Source organism: Acomys russatus, chromosome 25 (genome assembly GCF_903995435.1).
Source record: "Acomys russatus chromosome 25, mAcoRus1.1, whole genome shotgun sequence".
Taxonomy (NCBI): Eukaryota; Metazoa; Chordata; class Mammalia; order Rodentia; family Muridae; genus Acomys; species Acomys russatus.
Window position 1 is genome coordinate 32,931,699 of NC_067161.1, and position 24,561 is coordinate 32,956,259.

Below are 24,561 nucleotides of genomic sequence, written 5' to 3' on the forward strand. Positions count from 1 at the left end.
GACACCTGACCTCTGATACGGTGGGGCCGGTTTCCCAACCTACGTATTTTCTGTTTGGACTACCAGAGGTTAGGCTTGAAGAAAGCTTAAGGATTTTCCTAAAACGCCTTTGAATAATTTATGAAAACTAAATATAGAATAAAAACTGACACTGATGAACAAAATTTTTGCTGTGGCAAGAAAGTTGAGGGGCTGGAAAACAAGCAATTTCCTTAGGATACGAATGTTTACTAGTTTTCTCTCTCTTTTGGTTGTCTTTACAGGTCTGCTGCCTAGCAACAGCTTCTGCCGAGCGGCTGGGGATGTTAACTGTAGCTTTCTCTAATCGTATGACGGCTGCGAACTCTACCAACCAACCCAAGGGCCAGCAGTGCAAAGGTCACCCTAGAGGGGACCACAAACCCTTCCTCTTCCCACCTGTGACAGGTGAGGACATTACCCAGGAGCTTGTCTGGTCCCACAATTCCTCTTCCCAAGACATAGGCTACCTGTTTTCTGTACCTGCTGCCCAGAAACGGCTGAAAACAAGCTCTGAGGGACTATCTGTGGAATTGGGGAGTGACCTCCAAAAAAAACCTGTGAAGACATAGGCAACCTTCAAAGTAAGCCGACACTAGGCCAGGAGGCGCAGAGAACTTTACAGCACCCGGCTTGAAACATTTCGCCCTGCAAACTCAGTTTTCTGTCACCTTTTCTCCGAGACTGGATAACTGAGGCAGTCTGGTTACTTATGAAAGACTCAGCATAGAACACAGTTACACAGGGGTGGGGGTGGGGGGTAGATGGGTCGATGCTCAGCATGCAGGAAGGCCAGGGTTCGATCCCCAGCACTATATAAACTGGGGGTAGCAGGCATGTCTGCATCTCCAGCATGAGAGGTAGAGGTACAAGCATCCTAAGCTCAAGACTGTCTGCGGCTATACAGTGTGTCTGAGGCCACCCTGGGCTATATGAGACCCTGTTTCATTGTAAACTAAAACACACACAAGCACACGCCGATGTCAATCTCCTGTGGTAAGCCACATAAATAAGACAGGTACTGCATGTGTCCTGTGTGTCCAGTCTTCCCTGTGCCTACTCTTAGCACCATCCTCAGTGTACAGCAACTCCTGAGGAGATGTTTGGGGAATAAGCAGGTAAATAAATTCATCAAAGCAAAACAAATAAAACAACAAAACTCCCAAGATTTCCCTGAAGTATGGCTAACTGTGGAAAGTTCCTGGCAGGCAGAGAGTCTGTGTGTGCATGTAGGAGTGGGGATGGAGTGAGAACCCAGAAATGGGTCCTGACCACTGTCCCAAAGCCAATGTAAAAATGGCTTGGCCAGGACCTAAGTCTCCTTCTAGCCTTCCTGCCCAAGGAAGCTCTGAGGGTCTGTCCTGAACCTATTGTTGTTGTTATGATGATGATGATGATGATGTAGCCCAGGCTGGCCTCAAACTTGCTATGCTGTGGACCCTCTATCCTCTCGTCCCCACCCCTTAGGTCCTGGGGTTACAGGTATGTACGATGTTTTCATGGGAATCAAACCCAGGACTCCATACATGCTAAGCACTCTATTTTACCAACTGAGTTATTTTGGCATTCTTTGAAATTCATATTTTCTTAAGACATAATTAAGGGGGGGAGGAGGGGAGGGAGGAAGGAGGGGGGCAGGAATGCCTTTTGTGAGCAGGCACCCATGGTGGCTGGAAGAGTGTAGGATACCCTGGAACTAGAGCAGCCAGTGTTCTTACTTGCTGAGCCATCTCTCCAGCCCCGGGAACCTTACTTTAAATCATGGTTGTCTCCTGAATGCCCTGTCTTGTCAGAAATAACATTTTGCAATGCTGAGGCACATCTCCTGTACCAAACACTTGCCATACACAGTCCACTCATGACTGACCCCTTTACTTCACAGCATGGAGACTAAGACTCCTGAGTTAATAAACCAGTTGTTTCAGGTCTGTCCTCCGGCACCAGTACTTCCCACCCCCCTCGCCAGCCAAATTTTGTTTTGTTTTGTTTGTTTTTTGAGACAGGGTCTCTCTGTGTTAGCCTTGGCTGTCCTGGAATTCACAAGCGATCTGCCTGTCTCTGCCTCCCAAGTGCTGGGATTAAAAGAATGCACCATCACTGCTCAGCTCTTATTTCAACTTTTTTTTTTGTTTTTTTTTTTTTAAATAAGACAGGGTTTCTCCGTGTAGCCTTGGCTGTCCCGGACTCGCTTTGTAGACCAGGCTGGCCTCGAACTCACAGCGATCCGCCTGCCTCTGCCTCCTGAGTGCTGGGATTAAAGGCGTGTGCCACCACGCCCGGCTTATTTCAACTTTTAAGTAATTTTTCCTGGGCTGGAACCTGATGCAGGTTTCCAGCCAAGAGCAAATTTACATTACATATTAGGTACGCAATCCCAGACAGAGGTTCAGGGAATAGTCACCCTCCATCCAGCTTCCAGCAACCACAGAGCCAAACTGGTCGGGGGCTTAAAAAAAAAAAAAAAAAAAAAGAAAAAAAAAAAAAAAAAAAGAAAAACCACTCAACATCTCCAGCTCTTATTTTCGTGAGGATAACAGCACTTCCTGCTCTTAAAGGGAATTTATGACACACATTTCCTTTCCAAGACAAGTCCCAGAGGCCAGGAGGCTTTTCCAGCTGGTGGGAGTCTCTCACTCTACTAGGAGTGGATCTGGCCCTTACCAGCCCCGCCCCTACCCCACCCCCCCAAATCTCGGCCAGCCAGCAAGTGCCTGGTCCTGGAGGAAGAGCATGCACCCCACCCAACTGGCTGGAAATCTAGATCTAATAGTGACAAGCAGGAGCTTCTTTGGGGGAGTTCTCTTCTTTCATTTAAGTGTGTGAGCTCTCTGCATGGGATGACGCTTGACACCATATTGATTTCTTTGTTTGTCTGCTTGTTTGGAGTCAGGGTCTCCAGCCCAGGCCGGCCTCTAACTTGCTAACATCGTGGAGGATGGCCTTGAACATCTGATCCCCCTGCCTGCACCTCCTGAACGCAGGGATTTGCAGGACGACACGCCCACCCAATATACTCAGTGCTGGGGATTAAGGCTAAGGTTTAGGGGGTACTAAGGTTTGGTGGGTACTCCAGGATCATTTTACTAACTGTCCTCTCAGCCATCACTGGTCTAACTTACCTGTTTTCAGGCAGGGTCTCATGTAGCCCAGACTAGCTTGAACTTGTGTGTGGTCTCTCATATATTTGTATGTACATACGCTGTGTGTGTGTAAAGGCTGTGTCCCACAGCACTTACGTGGAAGCCAGATGACAACTTTGGGGGCTTGATTCTCTCCTTCCGTTGTGAGCTCCAGGGACTCAGCTCAGGCGGCCAGGTTTGCTTGGCAGCCACTTTTACCTGCTGAGCCATTTCTGATGGCCCCATGAGTTTGAACTTCTATCTAATCTCCCTGCCACTGTGACACTTGTGCAGTGCTGGGAATCAAACTCGGGACCTCATGCACACCAGGCAGGCACTCTACCAACTGAACTGCAGCCCCAGCCCTCACTGCTGCTCTTAAAGACTATCTTAATCCAAACATCTGGGCGTCATCTCTCTGCCTCCAGGATTATTTTCTGGCCATATCATATTTCAGGGTGGATCTGATCCTTTCAATTTGTTTTAAGCAGAGCTTCAATGCTGGGATGGGGGTGTCCTCACACAGCTTTTTAGGATACACCTAGGGACATCCTATTGCTGATTGCACGGGATATTTCCACTTTCTTGGCCAGACCCTGTGCCTTAGGGCAGGGAGCTGGGCATCAGGAAAAGGCCCCAAGTTCCCTCCTCTAGAGACATTCATTCCTCAGCAGAAACTACAGAAGATCAGATTGTAGGATCCCACCTCCTGTCTTCCGTGTTCTGGGATCATTCAAAGTGGCCAACTTCTCCAGACATCCATTCATCCCTCCCACTCTCTTCTGGAACATTCCTCTCTGTGATGGTTTGAATGAAAATGCTCCCCCATCCCCCCACCCCGTAGGCTCAGATATCTGAATGCTTGGTCCCTGCTTGGTAGAACTGTTCAGGAAGGATTAGGAGGCGTGCCACTGGGCTTGGAGGTTTCAAAAGGCCACACCAGGCCCCCGTCTCTTTGCCACATGCTTGCACAGCAGATGTGAGCTCCCAACTACTGCTTTAATGCTGCCTGCCTGCCAATCACCAAGCTTCCTGCCATGATGATAATGTATTAGCCCTTTGAAACTGTAAGCCAGTCCTCCCAATTAAATATTTCCTTTTATGAGTTGTCTTGGTCACAGTGTCTCTTCACAGCACTAGAATAACTAAGATACCCTCCCACAGACTCCATGGGTATCACAGACCACATTCCCAGAGGCAAAGCAGGTTGGACTTCCCCCAGTAGAAGCATTCCCTAGCGTACCCACATCTAGCCAGGCCTCCCGGGCACCCTCAGTGCTTGCTGACATTACTCAGCACCAGGCTCACTGACTGACGCCCTGACACAGTGTCCCACGTCCAGACAGGTGGCCTAGGGGAAACCCCCTGCTGCTTTGCCCCACCCTTTAGTCTTAGGCATGAGGAAGATACAGCCTGGGGCACCAACCACAGGGCAGGCCTCCAGGTCTCTCCCAGAGCCACCCTTAGCACCCCAAGTAGCCCTCTGGTTTAGAAGAAACCTGTCCATTGTGAGGGTGGCATGTGTCATGGGGAATGGGTTGGAAGCCCCCTTTCCTGGTCCTCAATCAGATAGTGTCTGCCACTTAGGAAGCTTGCTGGGAGCAAGAACCCTGGAAACCCACACTTGGGGACATTAATGCTGAGCTCTCAGATGGTTCCCCATCAGGATCAGGAAGGCTCTTACCCACAAGAAGTACTGGTCTCCACCCAGGGATAGCAGGCTGGTGCTGGATTACCAAAGATCATCAGACTGCAACTTGCCTTAGATTCTACGAAGCCCTGGTCCATGAAGGATGAAACGCTAATGATGAAGACCAATGTTACCGTGCGAGACAGCACAAGCCGGAGCTCCAAAGCTCTAGCAAAAGTTACAGAGTCTAGTTCCTCAGATTGGGGCTCCCCTCTTTCTGTATTTAAGGTCCAAAGGAAAGATTTCATCTTTGTGGGAGTCCCACAGAAAGGTCAAAGAGGAGAAAGCTGAGACCTTGGCTTAGTCGTGCCCCCACCTTTCTTTCCACTGCCTGAAGGCGGACTCCCCTTTCTCTCCTGCTGAGGGGCCTGGGTGAGCAGCCATGTGGGAATGCTCACCTCGGCCCTGTCCAGGGTCCTGACTCTTGGTCAGGGATCTTTGGCCCTGGGCCTGGTTAGTGTGACCCCATTAGTTAGACAAGGAAAGGTTATCTGTTTTTCCTAAACCTATCCCTTGGACATTTTGCAGTTTACTACGTACACACTACTAGTGCAATGCTAAGCACTATGGGTCTTCAAGTTCCCTACTCCACTACTGGACACACTTCGGAATACAAACAGAAACTCGATCACGGCGCTTCCTTGGCTCTGCAGCCGGGGATAGGGGAGTTGGGGGGGGTGCTGTTTCTGCACCAGTCTGCCACAGCATGTGTAGCGTGACCAGCCTGGCAGTTATCCCATAGGCACTGAGCAGACGGGGCTCCCAGGGACCCCTTTTTGTTAGGGTGCCTGGAGCCTTTGCCTGCTAGGCTAGGCTCAGTAACTAGGCCCTCTGCTTGCAGTTCATTCATCAGAGCACACACTCCTGCAGCCAAGTCCTAGCTCTTCTCTCCGCCCTCTCATGAGCCAAATCATTTGGAAGCTTTCATTGATGCTTTCTTCTCGGCCCCACCATAACTCAGAATTTATACCGGCCACAGCTCAACCCGCTCACTCAGGGGATGAGGAAAAAGCTCTCAGGCTGCTCTCCAGCCTGCTGCGGGAGGGAAGGTTTGGCTGCAGTTCAAGGCAGGGAAGATGCTTCAGTGGACACGTCACAGCCACCTGCAGGGGCTCCTGATCTGCGTCTGGGCCATGTACAGCCAGTCCCCAGGAGGCGCCTTACAGAGGTGCAAGTCTATTTTTAGGTACAAAGCCTCTGGGCTGGAAAACCCAAGAGGCAGGGGAATTTTCTGCCCCATGCAAATCTTTTTTTTTTTTTCTCAGCCTTTGCTGACACCTGTTTCCTCCCAAGGTTGATCCCAGACAGTGTAGAAGGCATCCTCTCCCCCCAACCCCCTCCGCTAGCTTGGAGGAGGCGGGGCGGCGGCGGCGGCAGCAGCAGCAGGAGATAGGCTGGATTCTCAGAGGCAACATCCTCAGGTCTTAGATGAGCATGGCAGTTCCTGCCTCCTGAGTACCAGGAGCATCTTACTCCCTACCTCACCACTCCCCCAGAGGTATCTCTATCCACTTCCACGCAACCCAGGTTTAGAAGATATCAGAGCTGGCATCGAGATGGCCTGGCAGGTAAAGGTACTTGCAGCCAAGCCGAAGGGCCTGAATTTGACCCTTAGGATCCAAATGGCAGAATGATTCAACTTTTTCAAGTTGCTCTCTACCCTCCAAACACATGCCATACCATGTATTATATGTACATGCATTCATGTGTACCTACATGTACACACACACACACACACACACACACACACACACATCATTGTAACTTAGAAGGAACATGGGAGACCACTCTCATGGGGTCCCAATCCCACCTCCCAAGGGGAGGGGCCTAGAGCAGGCCATCTTGGGAGACAAGGAGTCATTTTTGTTTTAAATAGAAAGCTCTGGGGAAGACCACCTAAGAGCCCACCCCAAACACACATGTAGGGGATGGATGGTAAACACTGACACCAGATGAACCCAGGTGGGAGTAACAGAAGAAAAGGGGGGTGGGGTGGGGTGTGGCTTGGGAAAAGGCCTGGTCCTCGCCTCCCCCTCCCCCTCAATGCCAACTGCAAAGCAGCTGCACATGTAAAGACCTGGTTGAAAATGCACGGGCCCTCGACGTCCTCACAGCCACATTTACACCCAGAGCCTCTTTTCTACCCAGTGCGGTGCCCGCAAAGTCCTAAGCAGGAATGGATAGAGCCCCCGCATGCATTTTTCATCAGCCGCATGAAGCAAGAGCTTGCGGTCAAGTTCACGTGCCAAGGACTCCCTCCACAGAAGCCACCAACACCTTTACTTGCAGACCAGGAGATGAAGGTATTTCCCCGGGTCAAGGCAACAACGTGGTGTACCATGTGCATGCACATGAAGTATGATCCTGGTCAGAATCATGCCACTAATCAGACGGTCCTGAACACGCTCATCCTTCCGCCTAGCACCAGCAAACCTTGCAGTCCATTGGCTGTGTGTTCAAGCGCCCCCAATCCTTTTGGTTTTTCACTCTACTGTACCCTAACTGCAAGCAGGCATGATGCCTGGTGTGGTGGTGCACACCTTTAACCTTTAGTCCCAGCACTCAGGGGGCAGAGGCAAGTGGATCTCTCTGAGTTTGAGGCCAACCCGGTCTACATAGCATGTTTTAGGCCAGCCAGGGCTACACAGAGAGACCCTGCCTCACAACAGTAACAACAAACACATCAGATTGGATTACAGCCCGGTTTATGCACATTCAAAGGCTTCCCTCAGGTCAAGGGGAATGGCTTAGACCAGCGGTTGTCAACCTTCCTAATGCTGTGACCCTTTAACACAGTTCCTCGTATGTTGTGGTGAACCCCAACCTTATAATTCATTGCTACCTCAGAACTATAGTTTTGTTACTGTTATGAATGGTAATGTTAATAGCTGATATACAGGATACCTGATATGTGACCCCTGAGAAAGGGTCATTTGACTTCCCAAGGGGTCACAACCCACAGGTTGAGATCCACTGGCTTAGATGAACCAGTTCCCCCATTCACTCCATCCTGCCACCCTGACCACCTTTGGCACTGGGTGTGGGCCCTCTGCCAAGAACACATGGCCCTCATGCCTCTGCTCTGCTCCTTCTCTCACTCCCCACAGGTGCCTACCCCAGTCACCTCCCCGCCACCTTCCCACCGCTGCCACCCTACCTCCGAGGGCTTCTTTTCGTTCTGCCGGGGCCAGCCCGACTTGGTACTGCTGGGCAGTTTGGAACATCTTGATGTGGATGTGGGTACCGCGTGACCTGCGGAGAGATCACAGGCCGTGAGGGGTCCTGGCGAGTCAGTAACAGCATCACCCAACCACACAAGAGGATGAGAAGGCTCAAGGAGAGCTCCAGCTTGCAAGATCAGAAAATGGGAGGCACTGTCCCTGCTCTGGGCCCCAATCTTCCCACAGACTGATGGAACTGTGAAGGTTCCTTCACAGACTCCTGAGGGGGCCCTTAAGAAATGAAAGGCCGTCACCAACTTCTTCTGTGGCTCTAAAGAAGACCCTGGCCCTCTCTGAAGTTCTGTTTCCTACTTGGTCAAGAAATGCTGGAACATTCCATGCCCTGTCTGCAGTCTTGTCCAGGGTAGATGCACCACGGCACTCCTGGATGCCCTAGTAGGTTGCAGAGGCAGGGTAGAGCACAGGGAAGGATGGATCTGAACAGACCAGGCTGGACCCAAGTCAGCCTCCTACTTACTAGCCACCACAGGCGAACGATTTGATCTCTATAAGCCTGGAAGAGGTGGGTGGGTACAGTGTTAAATGCCAACTTGATAGGAATCATCTAGAAGACAAGGTCTCCAGGCACACCCAGGAGGGGGGGTCTATTTTGGGGGACTATTTTGACTAGGTTAATTGAGGTGGGAAGACCCACACAAAGTGGGCGGTACCCCAACCCAGTTGTGGGTCCTGAAATGCACAAAAGCAGGAAAGCAAGCCAAACGGGACCCATGCACATCACCATGTCCTTTCTGCCATGACGGATTGGACCCTTGAACCCATGAACCAAAATATACAGCAACAGGAAAAGAGACTAAGACAGGCTGGCCTCGAACTCCTGCTCCTCCTTCATCGGCCTTCTCGGTGCCAGGATGATTTGCTGCTCTCTGATATGAATGTGATAATTTAAGATAGGAGTACCACAAAGGTCCATGGGTCAAAGAGTCTGTCCTCAGGACAATGCTAACGGGAGGTGGTGTGGCCTGTTTATAACCCGGAGCCTCAGAGAGAACGTCACTGAGGCCAATTACTCACCCACTGAAAGTCCCAAAACGGTGAGCTAAGTGAACCTTCCGTTTTGTAAGTTAATAACCTTACATTATTCATGATAGTAGCATAAAGCTGATTAACAGGGCTAAGACATGAACTGTCTGTTTTCTAACAGGTAGTCAAACCGTATCATAGCTTAGGATGGTCCAAAGGGATTCCTCAAAGAGCCATGACTGTAGAGTTCGAGGCCCTTGCTAAACTACAGGGCTATAGCCTTAGCAAGAAGAAACAGTAAGACCCAGGGGGGTCTCACTATGCAAGCCTGGCTGGCCTGGACCTTGCTATGGAAACCAGGCTGGCCTTGCTCTCCTATCACAGCCTCAGCCTCCAGGCTGCTGGGATTAAAGAAGTGTGCACTACCACAATGAACTCAAGATCCACGGTTTTGATAAACACCGGAGTTTAACAGTCATGGGTGGGCATAGTGGTCACAGCTGATGGAGAGGGAGTGACTCCAAGGCCAGGTCCGACCTGCTGCTTCTGCAGGACTCAGGTATCCATGTGCCCTGTGACTCTGCAGGTGTCTTCTCATCTTCTGTACGAAACTTAGAGGCAGAAAATGCAGTTCTTGGTTTTAACTAAGCCAGGCCACATTGAACATACCGCGGCCACAGTACCGTAGACACTGTGATCCCCTCCTGCAGCAAGGGGGTAGGGTGGAGGAGCGGGCTACAACCAGAGACAGACTCACAGGACAGCAAATGAGGCCTGGAGGCAGGACAGGGCCAGGCAGCACCAAGCCCCTGGTTGCTAGGAAGGCAATAGGGGTTTGAAACTAGAAGGGGCCTGGCTTCCTGGGCCATCAGAGAGTGGCCATCTTTTGTCACCACGCAGGAGCAAAGCTTTTACCGTATAAAAACCTTTTTTTCTGCTCCCAAAACATCATCTGCTCTCCTCCACTTCTAAACATCTAACAGACACAGCCACCCCTTATTTAAACCTACCTCCGAAAAAAATCTACTGCCAAGGTTCCGTGAAGGCTGGGCTTTGTCAACATTTATAAAACACCTACTGTGTGCCAGATTATTGCTGGTAAACAGAGCAGTAAACTGACAGGAATCCTCTCACCAGAGTTCACCACCGGTTAGAAAGTTACTTATTGTAATAATTAGCTAACTATAATAAAGGGCAACAGGCTTCAAGTCTGTTTTGTAGAGACTTCTAAAAGGGTCCCGACTGGACAGAACACCAAGATTCTTCTCCCCCCCCCCCCCCCCCCTCTATCAGGCAGCAGCAAATGCCCTGAGAGGAGTCAGTCTATTCCAGTAAGAGGACAGCCTACCTAGAGGGTAGAGTGATAGGAAAAAGGTGATGGCGAGGCTCTGGTAAGGGCAGAGACTGACTACGCATCAGGGGCAGAGGATCCTGACTTGACTTGGTTTTACCCATGTGGCTCTGGGCTGAGCTGAATTGGAGGGTCAGCCACCTCCTCCTCCTAAGTCTCTGGGCCTGCCAATGTTACTTAACCGAGGTCCCTGTGGAGACGAGTGGGAAGGCCTTACTGTCAGTGGTGTCGGAGTTGTCGCTGCTGATGGAGTACTTCCGCCTCTTCTCTTCCATCTGTGACAAAAGGCAAGACAGGTCATTATCCTCCCAGACACCAGAGGAAATCCTCCACCATCACCTACATCCTCAACCCCTACTTCCATGCCGAGGAAGGGTACTGTCCCGGCCCTTGTCCAGCTTCATCCTTTCCCTACCTACCCACAGGGCCGGGCGACTGGGAAAAGGGGGCCCCCAGGGAACCCAACTGGGAAAAGGGGCCCCTAGGGAACCTAAGACAAACACAAGTCCGCCCAGTGCTGTAAAAAGGACTGCAGGAGAGGCCGTTAGGCACAAACAGAAAAGCGACAATGACCACTCAAGTCCCATTCAATGAAATGAGCAGACCAGAGAAGGTGGCCCACTGCAGATACCTCCTGAGCGCCCCCTACAGGGAGGAGAAGAGGAAGTAAGAATGATTCTTCCAGGACCGTGCTGTCAAGGTAAGACAGGAAACCCATCACTGAGGCCCAATCCTGAGTATGCTGGCTACTGGGGTGTGGAAACGGGGTATCCGGTCCCACCCTCAGATAAAATACAGTCCTACCTTATCTCACCTGCACCACCTAACTTTTAAGACACTAAGGATGGCTTCCCCCTCATCACATCACTCACAGTGCCGAGTTCCTCACAGCTCGGTGAGCTATAAGCTACAGGCCCCTTTGCAGATGAAGCCTGCCCCATCTTGCTGCTAACAGGCCAGATGGAGATGAGCCCCGAGCTCCTTTTGTACAAAGAATCTGCTTCGGCCTGGAAGGCTGGGCCTACCCCTTCTTCCTCTGGTCTCACAGAAGCTTAGAGAACACCTGAAACGGTTTTTAAACACCTGGCCCAAGGTGTTTCCACCACGTTCCTGGTCAGTTCCAGGATGGCCTTGTTCTTAGGAAGACAGCACCACAGGACAGTCCATCTGCCCCTCAACACCCACTGTCCTCTATCTCCAGCCTGTCCCTGTCGAGATACGGGGTAACTCTATCTTCCTGCAGTGTTACATACAGATACTCTGAAATATCCACTCAGCAAGTAGAGGAATATGATTATGCAGACCTCTGTCTGAGCCTTCCTGCTGTACTCCTGACCTCAGCTAGGAGCCTCTTGCTCACAGTCACCCCAAAGGAGGAGTCTGATGGGGTTGCCTGCTTGCTGCCTAGTATCTCCTAAAGGACAAAGAGCTAAGAGGCATCTGGCAGTGCAAGCAACCCAAGAGGCAGGAATGATAAAGGCCTCACCTCTTATGGTTGGGGGAGGGGGTCCCCTAGCACACAAGGACCACATGGAGCTCTCAGAAGAGCCCTTGCTAGGTATGACAACTACCTCCCTTAAACCTGACTGAGGCTTAGGGGTTAACTGACTTACCCAAGGTGACAGTGTTTGTAGTGGACTTAGAAGACCCCATGACCATCAGACCTCATGGCCTCTCTGCAGCAAAGGGGGAGCTCAGAATCAAAGCCGTCACCCTCTGTGACATTGAGGATCTGAGGAAGGCTGACTTCGAAAAGAACTTTGGCCTTAGCCCACACCTGGCCCAGCCTAGCCTTGTCGATGGTGCAGCAATAAGCTCCCCCATCTAATCCCCCTCCTATAATGGCATTCGCTCATGTTCAGCCAAGGGGGCAACAGTACTTCCAAACACGGCCTGCTGTAGCACTAACAGCCAGCTGGGGGCCAAGGGTAATACTCAACTGTCAACAGCCATGTGCTTAGCATGCACAAGTCCCTGGGTGTGACTTCTAGTCCAGGAAGAAGAAGAGGAGGAGGAGGAGGAGGAGAGAAGAGGAGGAGGAAGAAAAGAGGACGAGAAGAAGGAAGGAAGGAGGAGGAGGAGGAGGAGGAGGAGAAGGAGGAGGAGGAAGGAGGAGGAGGGGCTATGGATTTAGGAGTGCTGGGTTCAAATCCTAGCCCCACCACTACAGGGCCAGAGAGGTCTTGGCAAAGACCTATTTCCCCTAGGAGGTAAACTGGATCTAATTTCCCCATATATCTCCTGAACTTAAAATGCTGGCAACTGAAGTCAGAATTTGAAGAACACCCTGAAAGGGCCAAACTCAACACGTTTGCTGGCTACAATCAGCTGGCGAGACTGAAAGAGCTTTGTGAAAGCACTCTTCGTACAGTGACTGGCTGGAGCTTCATACGGATGCTAGCTAGTAAATGCATGGCAGCCTTGAGCCAGAATGGATAGCCCTGACTGAGGCCAGCCCCTTGGAAAGAATAGGCAGTGACCACGGCTGCCCACACCCTTCTTATAGTGTTGAGTCCTTGCCCAGAAACCAACAGGTGACCTGTCAACTTGCAGACCTACCCCAGGACACCTCCGTGAGGCAGCCCTTCGTCTCACAAATCACCTGGCCCACTGGCCAGAAAGGGGACACAGACTGCTAAGTCAGTGAGTGGGTGGAGGTGATGGAGCTGCTGTCAGCCTGGCTCCCAGCTCTCCCCAGGCAGGAGGATCTGCTCTGGCAGATGATTTCAGTGACACATGGCACTTGCTTCTGAGAGACGGAGGGGAAATAGTCCTGAAGTCCTGTCTGTAAAAGGAGAGTCTTTTCTTGCCATTCTTCTGACCCTACTATACTTCCTATACAACCCCAGTATGGAAAGCCCTCCTTTGGACAGTGGCCTGAGGCCTCCTCTGAGCCACAGTCCCAAACACACCCACCTCCCTCAACTTTACTATCGTCCTACAATTTCCAGCCCATCTCACATGGCCCCTCCGTGCTCACTGCCCCGCTTTCATTACCGCTTTCACAGACTCCAGACTCTACACAGAGCCCCAAAGAGATCTTCAGAGCTTGAACCCTATTGCACTGTCCCCACCCCACCCCCTAAACTCTTTCACAAGCTTCCGGCTGATCCAAGGCTGGATGTCCATATCCCTGAGAGAGCGAGCCTGTACCAATCTGGACCCTGTCTGCCGCAGGTTCCCAGTGGCCATCCCCCTTCCTCCTCACTACATCCCAGCCCAGTGGCATCCCCTTCTTGACACAGTGAGGACCAAACCTAGGATCTCATGCATACAAGGCAAGAACTCTACTACTGAGCTACAGCCACCGTGCCCGGCCTTTCTCTTTCCTCTTCCAAGCCAAAGGTTCTCCATTGTTTCCAGACCTGGGCACACAAGTTGTGCCAGCTGCCTGTTGTCGGCTCTCGACCATTACTCCTATTTAGAGAAATCAGCTGCCCTGTTTCCCTGCCTTCAGAGCGCTCAGCAGTGTGTTGAGCTACTTGCCAACCATCTTCCTTGGGAATGAGTAAAGAGCATGTCTGGCCAGACCCTTGTGCGAATGCCAGGAACTCACAGTGCACCCAGTATAATGGGGCGTACTGAAGACACTCTGGTCTCTCCCTCCTGGAGTGTCAGGACCACACAACAGCCCAGCTGGCCGGCCTGCTGCTGGCAGGACCAACACCCCAGCCCAAGATCCCCTCCTGTTTTCACAGTCCTCCTTCCCTTGACCCTACACATTTTCCAGGCAGCTTTATTTGGTTGGGCTCCTGGCTAATGACCAATGTCAACTTGGTAATAGGGCAGCAATTTGGTGGCAGATGTTTCCTTGGCAGCACAGGCCATCGGCCTTAGTCCTAAACTGAAGTCCTAGCCCTGGGACACCACTGTGCAATGCCAGTCTCTTTTTAAAGATGTCTCTGCAAATAAATTCAAATAAACACCCTGGGCCTCCATTAACGCCCTCCCAGCTGACCCTGGGAACAGTGGGTCTTTCAGGCCAGCTACTGCAGCCGCTCCCTGGGGCAGTTAAAACACCCCAACCTGGCCTCTGGTCTCTCCTCTCCAGGGGCCACCAGGCCTGCCCTCACACACACAGCAGGATTCCGTCCTGCTTTAAAAAAAAAAAAAAAAAAAGTGTGTTTGGGGGGGGGGGGGGACCTTCAAGCAGGCAATTTACCATTCCAGACACAATCTCTCAGAGAGAAACAAAAACTCTCCCTGTCTGAGGCAGACTGCGAAGGCGTGTGTGTAATAGGATGCTAATACAATTTAATGATATTTCGGCTGGAAAACCTGTCCTCAGAGCCTCCTTGTGCAGGGAAGGCCAGACATTGAGAAAACAGGAGCTCGCACACTCTTAAACTGTTTCAAATGGGGGTCACAGCCCCACTCTTTCCCATCTCTCATTAACTTTAATGCCTTCTCAGGGACAATCATTGCAGATACAAAAAAAATGATTCTGTGCACACAAGGCAGAGGGACCACTGTCTGCGACTTCTTCTCCAAGCCCGAGGAGAGCTGGAACCCTCTCCTATCACATCACTGCCCACCCGATAATCTTAGTGTCCCGACCAGGACCCAGCTTCCAGTGCCTACGTGCACTATGCAGGCCAGCTCTAAGGACCCAACCAAGGAGATGCCAAGAGTGTGATGGGTTCTGTCTAATTTACCATTTGGTATTTCCTTAACCCTATTCGCCCCCCAACAGGGCAAAACTCAGTAGACCGTTCCTAAATCTAGCTACTCACAGGCATCTGTTAAGGTGCCTCTCATCAGAGATGGCTCACCCTGGAGCTGTAGTGCACATAATAAGCTGGCTTGCCTCCGTTCATTAGTAGAGTAAGAGTGGGTAACGCTTTGCAGGTGCCTCACGTCGGGCTTTGCCTTTTCTCTTTCTTTCCCCACTGACTGTAGAGCTAGGGATTGAACGCAGGGCCTTGCGCTTGCTTAGACCAGTGCTGGGCCATCAATTACATCCTCAGCTCCCCGCCCCCCCATTTAGTCCACCCCAATGGCTGAAAACTGAGACCTACAGTGCCCTTTAGCACAGCTGGAAGTATCATTCAAAGCTAGGCTAGCTGGCTCCCGGTTGTCAAAGGGCTCGCGTTCGTTCATAGGAAGGCTTACACTTCCTACTATGGATGGAAGTTTTCCAAACTCCAGCAAGGTTTCTGAGTGGAAGCTAAGAGACTGCCAAAGGCTCCAGACCCAACTCCCCTTACTGCCTAAGCTTTGAGCTAAGACCTGCCATTTAAAGAGGCACGTGACATAGGTCTTGTTGTACAGGCGACCTGACAGGTCAAAGTTATCCCCCACCCCCAACTCGAGCTTAGCCTTCCTCCCATACAAGGCAAACATCCGTGAGATCCCCAGACACCCTGTCCCACATGCAGTGAAGCGTCTGATGGGGGCATAAGACAACCAACCACCTTCTAGTCTAACAGAAACACCGGTTATGAATAACCAAAACATCCTGCCCACAACCTCAAAGATGGGGGGGGGGGCGGGTTGGCGTCAAAGGCTTAACATAGCTATTAAGGTACAATAGGGACCTGGGGACCCCCACATACACTGTCAAGGAGAGCTAAGTGGCTGAAATCCTTGACAGCCTGTTGGATAGGAGTCACTGGCCATTTAGCCAGGCAATTTAGGGAAAGGGAAAGCATGTTGGATGGGAAGACCTTCTGGAAACATTTGCTGTCTCCAAAGCCCAAACAAACCTGTCCTTAAACACTTCATCTCTAGAGTGTTGGGAAGACCCTTGGCCAAACAGTTTCAAAACCAACATTCACTGTTAAGTCCTGCAGCGTTGGGTGAGGCCTTCTTCCCTCTGAAAGGCATTTGCTGTGGAACCAAATGCTTTCCCACTCAAAACAGCAGCCAACAGCACTTGGAACAACCAAGCAGAGGGCTCTAGATCAAACAAGCATCTTCTCGCCCCAACCCCATGCAAACTTTCTCAATAAATTATTCGCCTACTTCGGATCAAAGCCTGTTTTTTCAGCCTGTGACCTAAAAAGCAAATAGCATAGCGTAAACATGAAAGCCCCCCTCCTTGACTGGGTCAGTTTTATTACTCACTCCTTCCCTCCCTTTCAGTTCATTCCGTTGTTTTCCTCCGCTGCTTAATAGATTGCCCTGCGAGTCCCAACCCGCCCAAGGAAGCTGGGACAAGAGGGGCTGGAGGGCTGGTGTGTTCACTAGGGACCCTAACGGGATAAAAGAAATCAGGCGAGGGGGGAAAAAGAAGACAGTACCCTGGGAACCCAGGAAACAGGGCCAGACCCGGTTGGCAACCCTCTGCCTGGCTCTTCTGCCAAATGTCCTACTGGGAATTTTACCAGTGAGAGGAGGGAGACTGTCTCTGGGAGGGGAACCCACCTCCCAAGCTCCGGTCTATTTGCAAATAATAAATGTTATGAGAGAGCATCCTAATTCAGAACTCCTCATTCAAAGGATGGGGGAGGGGGGCCCTCCCTAACCCCTCTGTCACTTCTCTGAAAACAATCATAATCCCTTCCATTGACCTCTTGAAAACTGCCTCTGGGTAAAACTTTGTACCTCGAAATCCTGCAGATTGGCAGGGGGGCCCGAGGGGGGCATGCTAGAGGCAAGGGTGAGGTTTGAAAAGCTGCAAAGACTCAGGATAGCGAGTGCAATATACCCTCCGGCATAAAGAAACCCGGTGCCCCTCCCCCGCACCCCCAGCAGGAGGCCTGAGGCCAAGCTGGTTTACAAAAAAAAAAAAAAGAGCCCAAGCCGGCTGCAATAGCTAAGGGGATTAGAAGAGGGTTGCGCGCCTCTAGCCTGCCCCTGGTGGCGGGCGACGAGCACGCAGGCTGGAGGCGCGCCGGCGTGATTCCGACCGCGGGAGCTGGGAGGAGGAGCCGGAGGTGGCTGCGGGGGGCTCCGGCCCAGGCGTAGGAAGGGCAAGAGGCGGTTCGGGCCGGGGGCGGTGCCAGGAGGTGGGTGGGCTTGAAGCGCGGGGCGGGGGAGGGGTCTAGGGGACTCGAGGAAGGGCAACTGAGCCCCGGGTGGGGGCGGGGGCGCTGAGCGGGGCAGAGGTGTGCAGTAAGGGGACAGGGCTGGGTTGGCCGGGCCTCTCTGGAAGGTAGAGGGAAGCCTCCAAGCCGGTTTTGCAGACGTCCTCACCCTCCGGCAGAACAGCTACCAGTCGCCAAGCTGACCCAGGATCAGCCCTTGCCCGGAGAAGGGGTGTCTCAGGACCCAGGGATGGGCGGGAAGGGACCGTGGGGAGCCACAAGTCTGCACCCAGGCGGGGAGTGGGCGAGCAAGAGCCGCTCCGCAGGCGCAGGCAAGTGGGTGGGAAGGAGGGAGGGAGAGGGAGGAAGGAGGTGAGCCGGGAAGATGCCACTGCCGGGGGCGGGGCGGGGCCGGGGATCCGGCAGAGGGACTGCAGCAGCGCTTGATGGGGGCGGGGGCTGCAGTGTCACTCATTTTGGGGTCAGGTGCGTTTGTCCCAGGCAGGGCCCGCCACTTGCTTGTGGCTCCTGGGTACCACCCGGAGTGTAAAGGCGGAAGGCAAGGGTCTGCAGAGTCCTCCCTGAAGCGGGACGCGAACCAGTAGAGTTGGGAGAAGGTAAACAAGGGCCACGCCCCCTGCCGTCGCCCCGTGAGCGCGCACCCGCCGCTCCGGCCGTCGCCGGTACATTTCCACTCTCACAGCGCCTCTCCCCCGCTGGACTCCATGCAGCCCCGGAGGGCTGCTCTCCCCTACCCAGTTACGCACCCAGGCTGCCTGGACTGCGCACCCTGCACTCACCTGGGAAGGCTGTCCCCCGCCCCTTAAAAAAAAAAAAACTAATTTGTGCAATGCCTCTGAGCCTAGGAACCAAGCATGCTGCCCCCGCGTGCAGCGCCCGCGTGCACCCAGCCTGGAAAGGGGGCGCAGGGCGGAGGCGGTGGCCCCCGGAAGGTGTCTAGGACTGGACCGGCTGCACGTGAGCCCAGCGCGGGGTCATGTGCATCGGCTCAGCCCCGTTCGGCACCCGGACGTGCTGCGTATCAACAAAATGAAACTCGGGGAGACAGAGGGCAGATAGCTTCGGGTTTCCCGTGCCCTGGTGCCCCGCTGCTCGGCTTCCCCACCCCGCACCCCGGCCGCGCCGCAGCCCCTCGGGCCGGCCGGAGCCTGCGATGCAAGTTGCAGCCCCAGCGCCCCCACCCGCACGCGCCCCCTCGCCGGCCCAGGGGCGCTTTGCCGCAGTCATTAATAAAGAAGGTCGCCAGGCTCACCCTTCCAAAAGTTGTTGCATGCGCCCCTCTCAGCCTCCCCGCACTGTACTCTTTAAAACACGGCTGACCAACATGCGCAATCTCTCTCCCCAGTGCTGTGCGTCCCCCCACCCCCCTCGCTGGCTTCCTAGAACAAGCAGCCAGCAAGAGAGAGAGGGAGCGAGCGAGCAAGAGAGAGAGGGAGCGAGGAGCATTGGCAGATCTGTTTTTTAAAAAAAAAAAAAAAACCCACAAAATAATGCCGTGGAGATGCGCAGGGCCCATCCGCCGGGCACTGGCTCTTACCTTGCTCCGAGGTGCCCTCCCGAGGGGCGCTGCCCTCCGCTACGCGCCGCGGCGGGGGCCGGCGCGGGAAGGATGCTCCCGAAGCCAGGAGCTCCTGGGGCCGGCGCGAGAGGGCGGGGGGCGCGCATCCATCCGGGGTCGTGGCGAGGGAGGCGACCGGGCCGCGGCGTCCCCCAAGCCCCGCACCCCTGCTGGGAAGACGGTCAGCCCTTCAGCCTAGAGCTGGTGCCGCTAGGAGTGGGCGCAAAGTAACTCCATGGACGCTACTTACCAACCCCCCCCCCAAAAAAAATAGCCTCCAACTGCGATGGCCGCGGTCGGCACCATTCACCAACCCCCTGTGTATGTTTCTGTTTCTTTTTAAACCAAGACTTCCTTGTGATCTCTTTAGAGGGGGAAAAAAATGTGTTGGGGGGGGGGGGGGGTGGGGGCGGGCAAGAGGAGAGGGAGGGGGAGTAGCCACTTTTTTCTAATTTACTCGGATCTCCGCTCCCGGCACCCCCCTCCGTGCCCCCCCCGCCCAGTTGTTTGGCTCCGGCGACAGTCCCAGGTAGCGTTGCGGGCCCCCGGGGGGGTTGCCCTGCACGGGCCCCCGCCCGCTTGCACGCGGGCCCCGACTCCTCGTGGACTCCGGGGCGCCCCCAGCCCGCCCTGTCCCCAGGGCCGGGCCCGAGCGCCGGCGGAGCCCGAGCAAGTCCCATCAGGTCGGCTCACACTTCACACACTCACACACATACCCCGCCCCTCCACTCGCTCACTCACACTTTCTGCTCACACCCCGCCCCCTTCGCGCCCCAGACCCAGGCGGAGCCCCCCGCAACCTTTAAAAAAAAAAAAGCAAGCTTATACTTAAAAAAATCTTTTGGCGCCATATTAATGACGTACTTAAAATTTGCCATTTCTCCCTGCGTCAAAAAGACGTTTCTTTGCAAATAGCAGCCTGGAGGCGACACTCGCAGAGGAAACGAGGCTTGCGCGGAGTACCCCGCCCCACCCCCCCGGGACTCTGGTGCTGGAAGACCCTCGCCCTCCGCCCGGTTTCGGAACTGCTGGTTTAAAATCCGAATCGAATACATCGCGTGGCGGTTTTTGTAGCGCCAGAAGTGAGCAGAAAGTGCTGGCAGGAGTGGCAGGGGAGGGGTGCGCACGGGGCTTGGGGGAGGGGGCGCGGTCCTCCTCCCCCACCCACACCAAATGCAAACTAGCATCCCAGGCAGGGAAACTTGAAATTGTGAGCGACCTCCGGAAGAAAGGGGCTGTGCGTGTGGGGGGGGGTCCCCTTCTTGGGCTCGTTGCCCCCTCCCCCTCGCGGGTGCCTCCTGGCGCCCGGTGCTGCCCTGCATTTCCGGGGGGTGAGGCGTGCTGTGACGGGTGGGTGGCTAGCAGGGTGGCAACATATCCTAGCCTCAGGAGGAGTTTGCCCCCTGGCAACCCCTTCCTTCTGCCTCATGCCTTTTGTAACCACAAAGGGTTAAAAACCGAGGGGCAACTTCCCAGGGCTGGTACTTGGCGGAGAAGTGGGGCGCCCCTCTCCCCACCCTCTCCTCCTCGCCCCTCCTCCTCCGACTCCACTTCCCGACTTGACCTTGTGGTGCACAAACAGTGCTCTCCAAGCCTCGCAGTTTCTGGAAGAAGAGCCTGCGCTCGCCAGGCGGGCGGGCTGTCGGGCGGCTAGCCGGCAGTGGCGGAGCCTTGGGCCGGTTCCCTGAGCTGCGGGCCACACCCACCCAACCCGCTGCGCCCGGGGAGCTCACCTTCTCTCTAGGAAGGAAAAGGGCAGGCCTCCTGGATGGGTAGGCGCGTGGGGGGCAACCTTCTGCCTCCTGGGAATGCTCCAGCTGGGGAGGTTGGCAGGCTTAGGGCTGAGGTTTAGGGGAAGCCTGGCCCAGCATCCCTAAGGCATTTCATCCTTGCCAACGTTTTCTGCCTTCTCCAAGATAATCAAATGACCCCCCCCCTCCCCAACTCACCTTTGTTTTTGAAGGCAGGTGGATGGCTTTTAAAAATCCCTTTCCCTCTCCAAGACTGAAAGTTGTTTATCTTTCCTTTCCCCTCCACCCCACCCTGCCCCCTTTGCACTGAAAGATAAATATTCAATTTACATAAGATGACATTTATGTGACAATTAAGATTCCCCGATGGAATGTTGTGAACACATGTGCTTATAGGAGAAATAAATCTAATAATAAACAAACGCATAACAGCTCAAATCCTCTGACAAGGAGGTTGTCTGGAACAAAGAGGGGCATGATGGAAAAATAGGCACTTTCTGCAACAAGGAAGAAACACGGAGCTCAAAGGGAGCCACCAGCGGAGTTTCCACTCTGGTCTTCATTCACAAAGTTGGAAGAGGTTTGTCTGGCAAGAGGAGGGGGGCCATTATCACCTAGTAGTTAGCCCTGGCTCAGGTGCAGTGGTCCACTGAGAAGATTTTCCCAGGCCAAGGTCAATGTCTGCTAACAGGTGTTGGAGGCTGGGAGTGTCTAACAGCTTGGTAAATGGCTTCTAATCCTGCCTTTCCTTTTCAGAAGGCTGTGTGAAGCAGGCTAGTGAATACATCTCTCTGGAACTGTTTTTCACTTGGCGAGAGGAAGGTTCCAGAGACCACATATACCCATGTACATGAATATGCAAACTTAGATCCCATACGAGTAAAGCTAGACCTGGCTAAGAATGCACAGTCCGCCTGAGTGCTGGGCTAGTGTTTTCTTATAAGTTTTATTTTTAAAAAATCATTTTTAATGATGCGTAGGTGTGCGCGCACCTACTTTTAATTATGTGTCTGCACGTGGGCAGGTGCGCACCGCTGTAGGCAATGCAGGCCAGAGTTACAGATGGTTGTGAGCCACCTGATGTGTGTCCTGAGACCTGAACTCACCTCCTTTGGAAGAGCAACAGGTGCTCTTAACTGCTGAGCCATAGCTCCAGCCTTTTCTTTTTTCTTTTTTCTTTTTTTGCTGGTGTTGCTTATGATTGAACCCAGGGCCTTTTCCATGCTAGGCAAGAACAAGAGGACAGTGCTCTCGATCTTTCTTCTGAGGATGCACACAAGAACTCCAGTTTGGGCAGAAGGAGGACAAGAAGGGAAATTGTAGGAAACTGTGGGCCACACGGTCAAGGACCTGACAACAGTGTCAGCCATGAATCTGAGGTGTAGATAGAGACACAGTGTATAGAGACAGAGGCTAAGGTGAGCCACAGGTTTGGTGTTTTGCCTGGGGTGTCTGTGCAGGAGAGGCCAGGCCACGCTGTTTCTCCTGGCCATCAGGAGCCCATGAACTGGAGTGGGAAAATGGCTTGGCAAGGAACTATAAAAATGACCTGCAGAAGCTGGGCGCTGGTGGCACGCGCCTTTAATCCCAGCACTCCAGAAGCAGAGGCAGAGGGACCTCTTAAGTTCGAGGCCAGCCTGGTCTCTGGGCTACAGAGTGAGTTTCCAGATCAGCCAAGGCTACACAGAGAAATCCTGTCCTGAAAAACAGAACAACAACAAAAAAGACCTAGAAAGGTCCTGTCGTGCCCTGCGTGTAGGCTAGTCTGTTTCATTCCCCCACAAAAGCCCATCTGCCCTGTTCAGAAAGGCTTTAGGAACTCAACAGCAATCCCACAGGCAGCAGTGGTGAATGGACACCTAAGTCTTGGTGACCTTGACACCAGTGTAGTTGCCCTTTGCTACACATCAGGAAAAAAGTAGCGTTATTATATAGTCAAATTATGATTGATCTTAGCAAGAATGACTGCTCTACTTGGGCCTTAACAAAGTTCTCTAACTTGGGGCCGAGCCAGGGCCCTCGAAAGAGTCTTTGGGAAACACCACTGATTTAGGACCAAAATCCCCTCTAGTCCTTGGATTCCTCCCAGCTCTGTGCTACTGTCCAAAACTGACTTTGAAAGTGCTAACAAAATGATAACGGTGAAGCTGATTTTAATCCCTTGCTATTAAAAAGTCTCACAAACCATTCTAAGAAAGGGCTGTGGGAAAGGTACCATTTGTTTGTCTGTTTGTTTGTTGTTCTATTTGTTGAGGGCCTCATGGCAATCACCAGTCTATAGACACAGCTCAAAAGAAAAGACTGCAAAGTACCATCTTTCTGGTGGGCAGAGATACACAGCTTAATTAAGCAAATAGGAAACTTGTTTGGTCAGGCATGGTGGCTCACACCTGTAGTCGTCTCAGCACTTGAGAAGCCTGAGGCAGGAGGAATGCCAAGAGTTAAAAAGCTAGCCTGGGCTACACCGTGAATTCAACTCAGCTAACGCAGCAAGATGTGACTGTGGAGTTGAGTGGAGTTACCTTCCCCCCAACCAATAAAAAAAATGGGAAAGGGGGAAGAAAAAAAATTTAGCTGTATTTTAGTTTTAATTATGTGTATGTGTGTGCCTGCGTGTGGATATGTGTGTGTGAGAGTGCAAAGTGCCCGTGGAGGCCAGAAGAGGGTGAGGGGCGCCTTAGAGTTGGAGTTACTGGCTTTGTCAGCCACTTGAATGCTAGGAAACCAAACTCCCTTCCTCCGTAAGAGGAATAGGAGCTCTTAACCACTGAGCCATCTCTCCAGCCCTAACAAAAAAGATTAGGAATTCATTGAACAATCAAGTGTGATCCAGGCTAGCCTCAAACTCATGGTGTAGCCCAGGTTGACCTCAAATTCTCAGCAATCCCTATGTCTCAGATATCCAAGTGTGTTTGAAGACAAATTAGGTGCTAAGGTAAAAATTCAACTGGTAGGGGCACAATTTTAATTTTTTTTAACCATTTATTCTTATTTTGTGTTTATGTATGTCTGCGTTTCATGTATGTGCATGCATGAGGCGAGGAGAAGGCTTCAGATCTAGGGGGTATAGTTTTAAATTGGATGGTCTGAGAAGATGGCTGGTTAGGAGTGAGCCTGTGTGGGGGGGGGGTGTGGGAAGGGGGAGCATTCTAAATCAAAGCTTCTTAACCTGGAGTTTAGGGACACTCCCCTCCATAGGTCTGTGGGTAGAATTCAGGGGCCTTGACTTTTGATGGGAAGAAAGGTCACGTCTTCATTTCCATCCCTAAATTGTAGCTTGTTCTTCAGTTATGAATAGGGACAACAAATCTTCACTATTCACTGCACCTGTGACATGTTTGCTGGTGGAAATCACAGGTATTTTCATACTCCGCTTACAGCTGTTACTAATACCCTAAAATACCGTTACACATCACTACTTCAAATTATGCTGCTCTCGTGACTTAATAAAGCGCACATATTAGTGTGTTACACATTTTGAAAATAATCTTGAGAGTTGTATTTCAATATAATTAGGTTTCTTTATAACTCATAGGGCCTATTTCAAAGGCTGCAGGATGGTGGCAGGCTCACACTTACTATCCCTATCTCGTAGGGGGCTGGTGCAGGAGGATCAGGAGTTCAAGGTCATCCTTGACTACATAGCAAATGTGAGGTCAGCCTAGGCTGCCCAAGGTCCTGGATTCAACTCTCATCATTGCAAAAAATAATAGCAATCTTATATGCAAGAGGAATTCGTAGGTATCAGAGTATTTGCGCCCATGGCACAGACAAGGTTAAGAGGCTAGCAGGTAGGTGTTCTTAAGGGGGTGCTAGCTGTCAAGACTTTGTAGGGCCTTGTAAGGGATTTGGCTTCTGCTGGAGTGACACGGGGGTTTGA

The 24,561-nt window shown here is 52.5% G+C and overlaps 1 protein-coding gene across 4 annotated transcripts in view; it reads right to left on the bottom strand.

Annotated features, from left to right (window-relative positions):
- Jade2 (jade family PHD finger 2) overlaps window positions 1–20,601 on the bottom strand; it is a 47,500-nt gene extending 26,899 nt beyond the window's left edge. Inside the window, exons 1-4 of one of the 4 annotated variants that reach the window (XM_051167201.1) lie at window positions 18,910–19,323; window positions 16,494–16,577; window positions 10,601–10,662; window positions 7,985–8,079 (exon numbers count right to left, since the gene is read on the bottom strand). In XM_051167201.1, the coding sequence (XP_051023158.1) occupies window positions 7,985–8,079; window positions 10,601–10,662; window positions 16,494–16,577; window positions 18,910–19,037 (369 nt within the window). In that variant the 5' untranslated portion in view covers window positions 19,038–19,323. Of the gene's footprint in view, window positions 1–7,984; window positions 8,080–10,600; window positions 10,663–16,493; window positions 16,578–18,624; window positions 18,832–18,909; window positions 19,324–20,494 lie in introns of those variants that run through there. The other 3 variants (XM_051167200.1, XM_051167199.1, XM_051167198.1) reach the window with 3 other exon arrangements.
- Window positions 20,602–24,561: the final 3,960 nt, after the last annotated feature.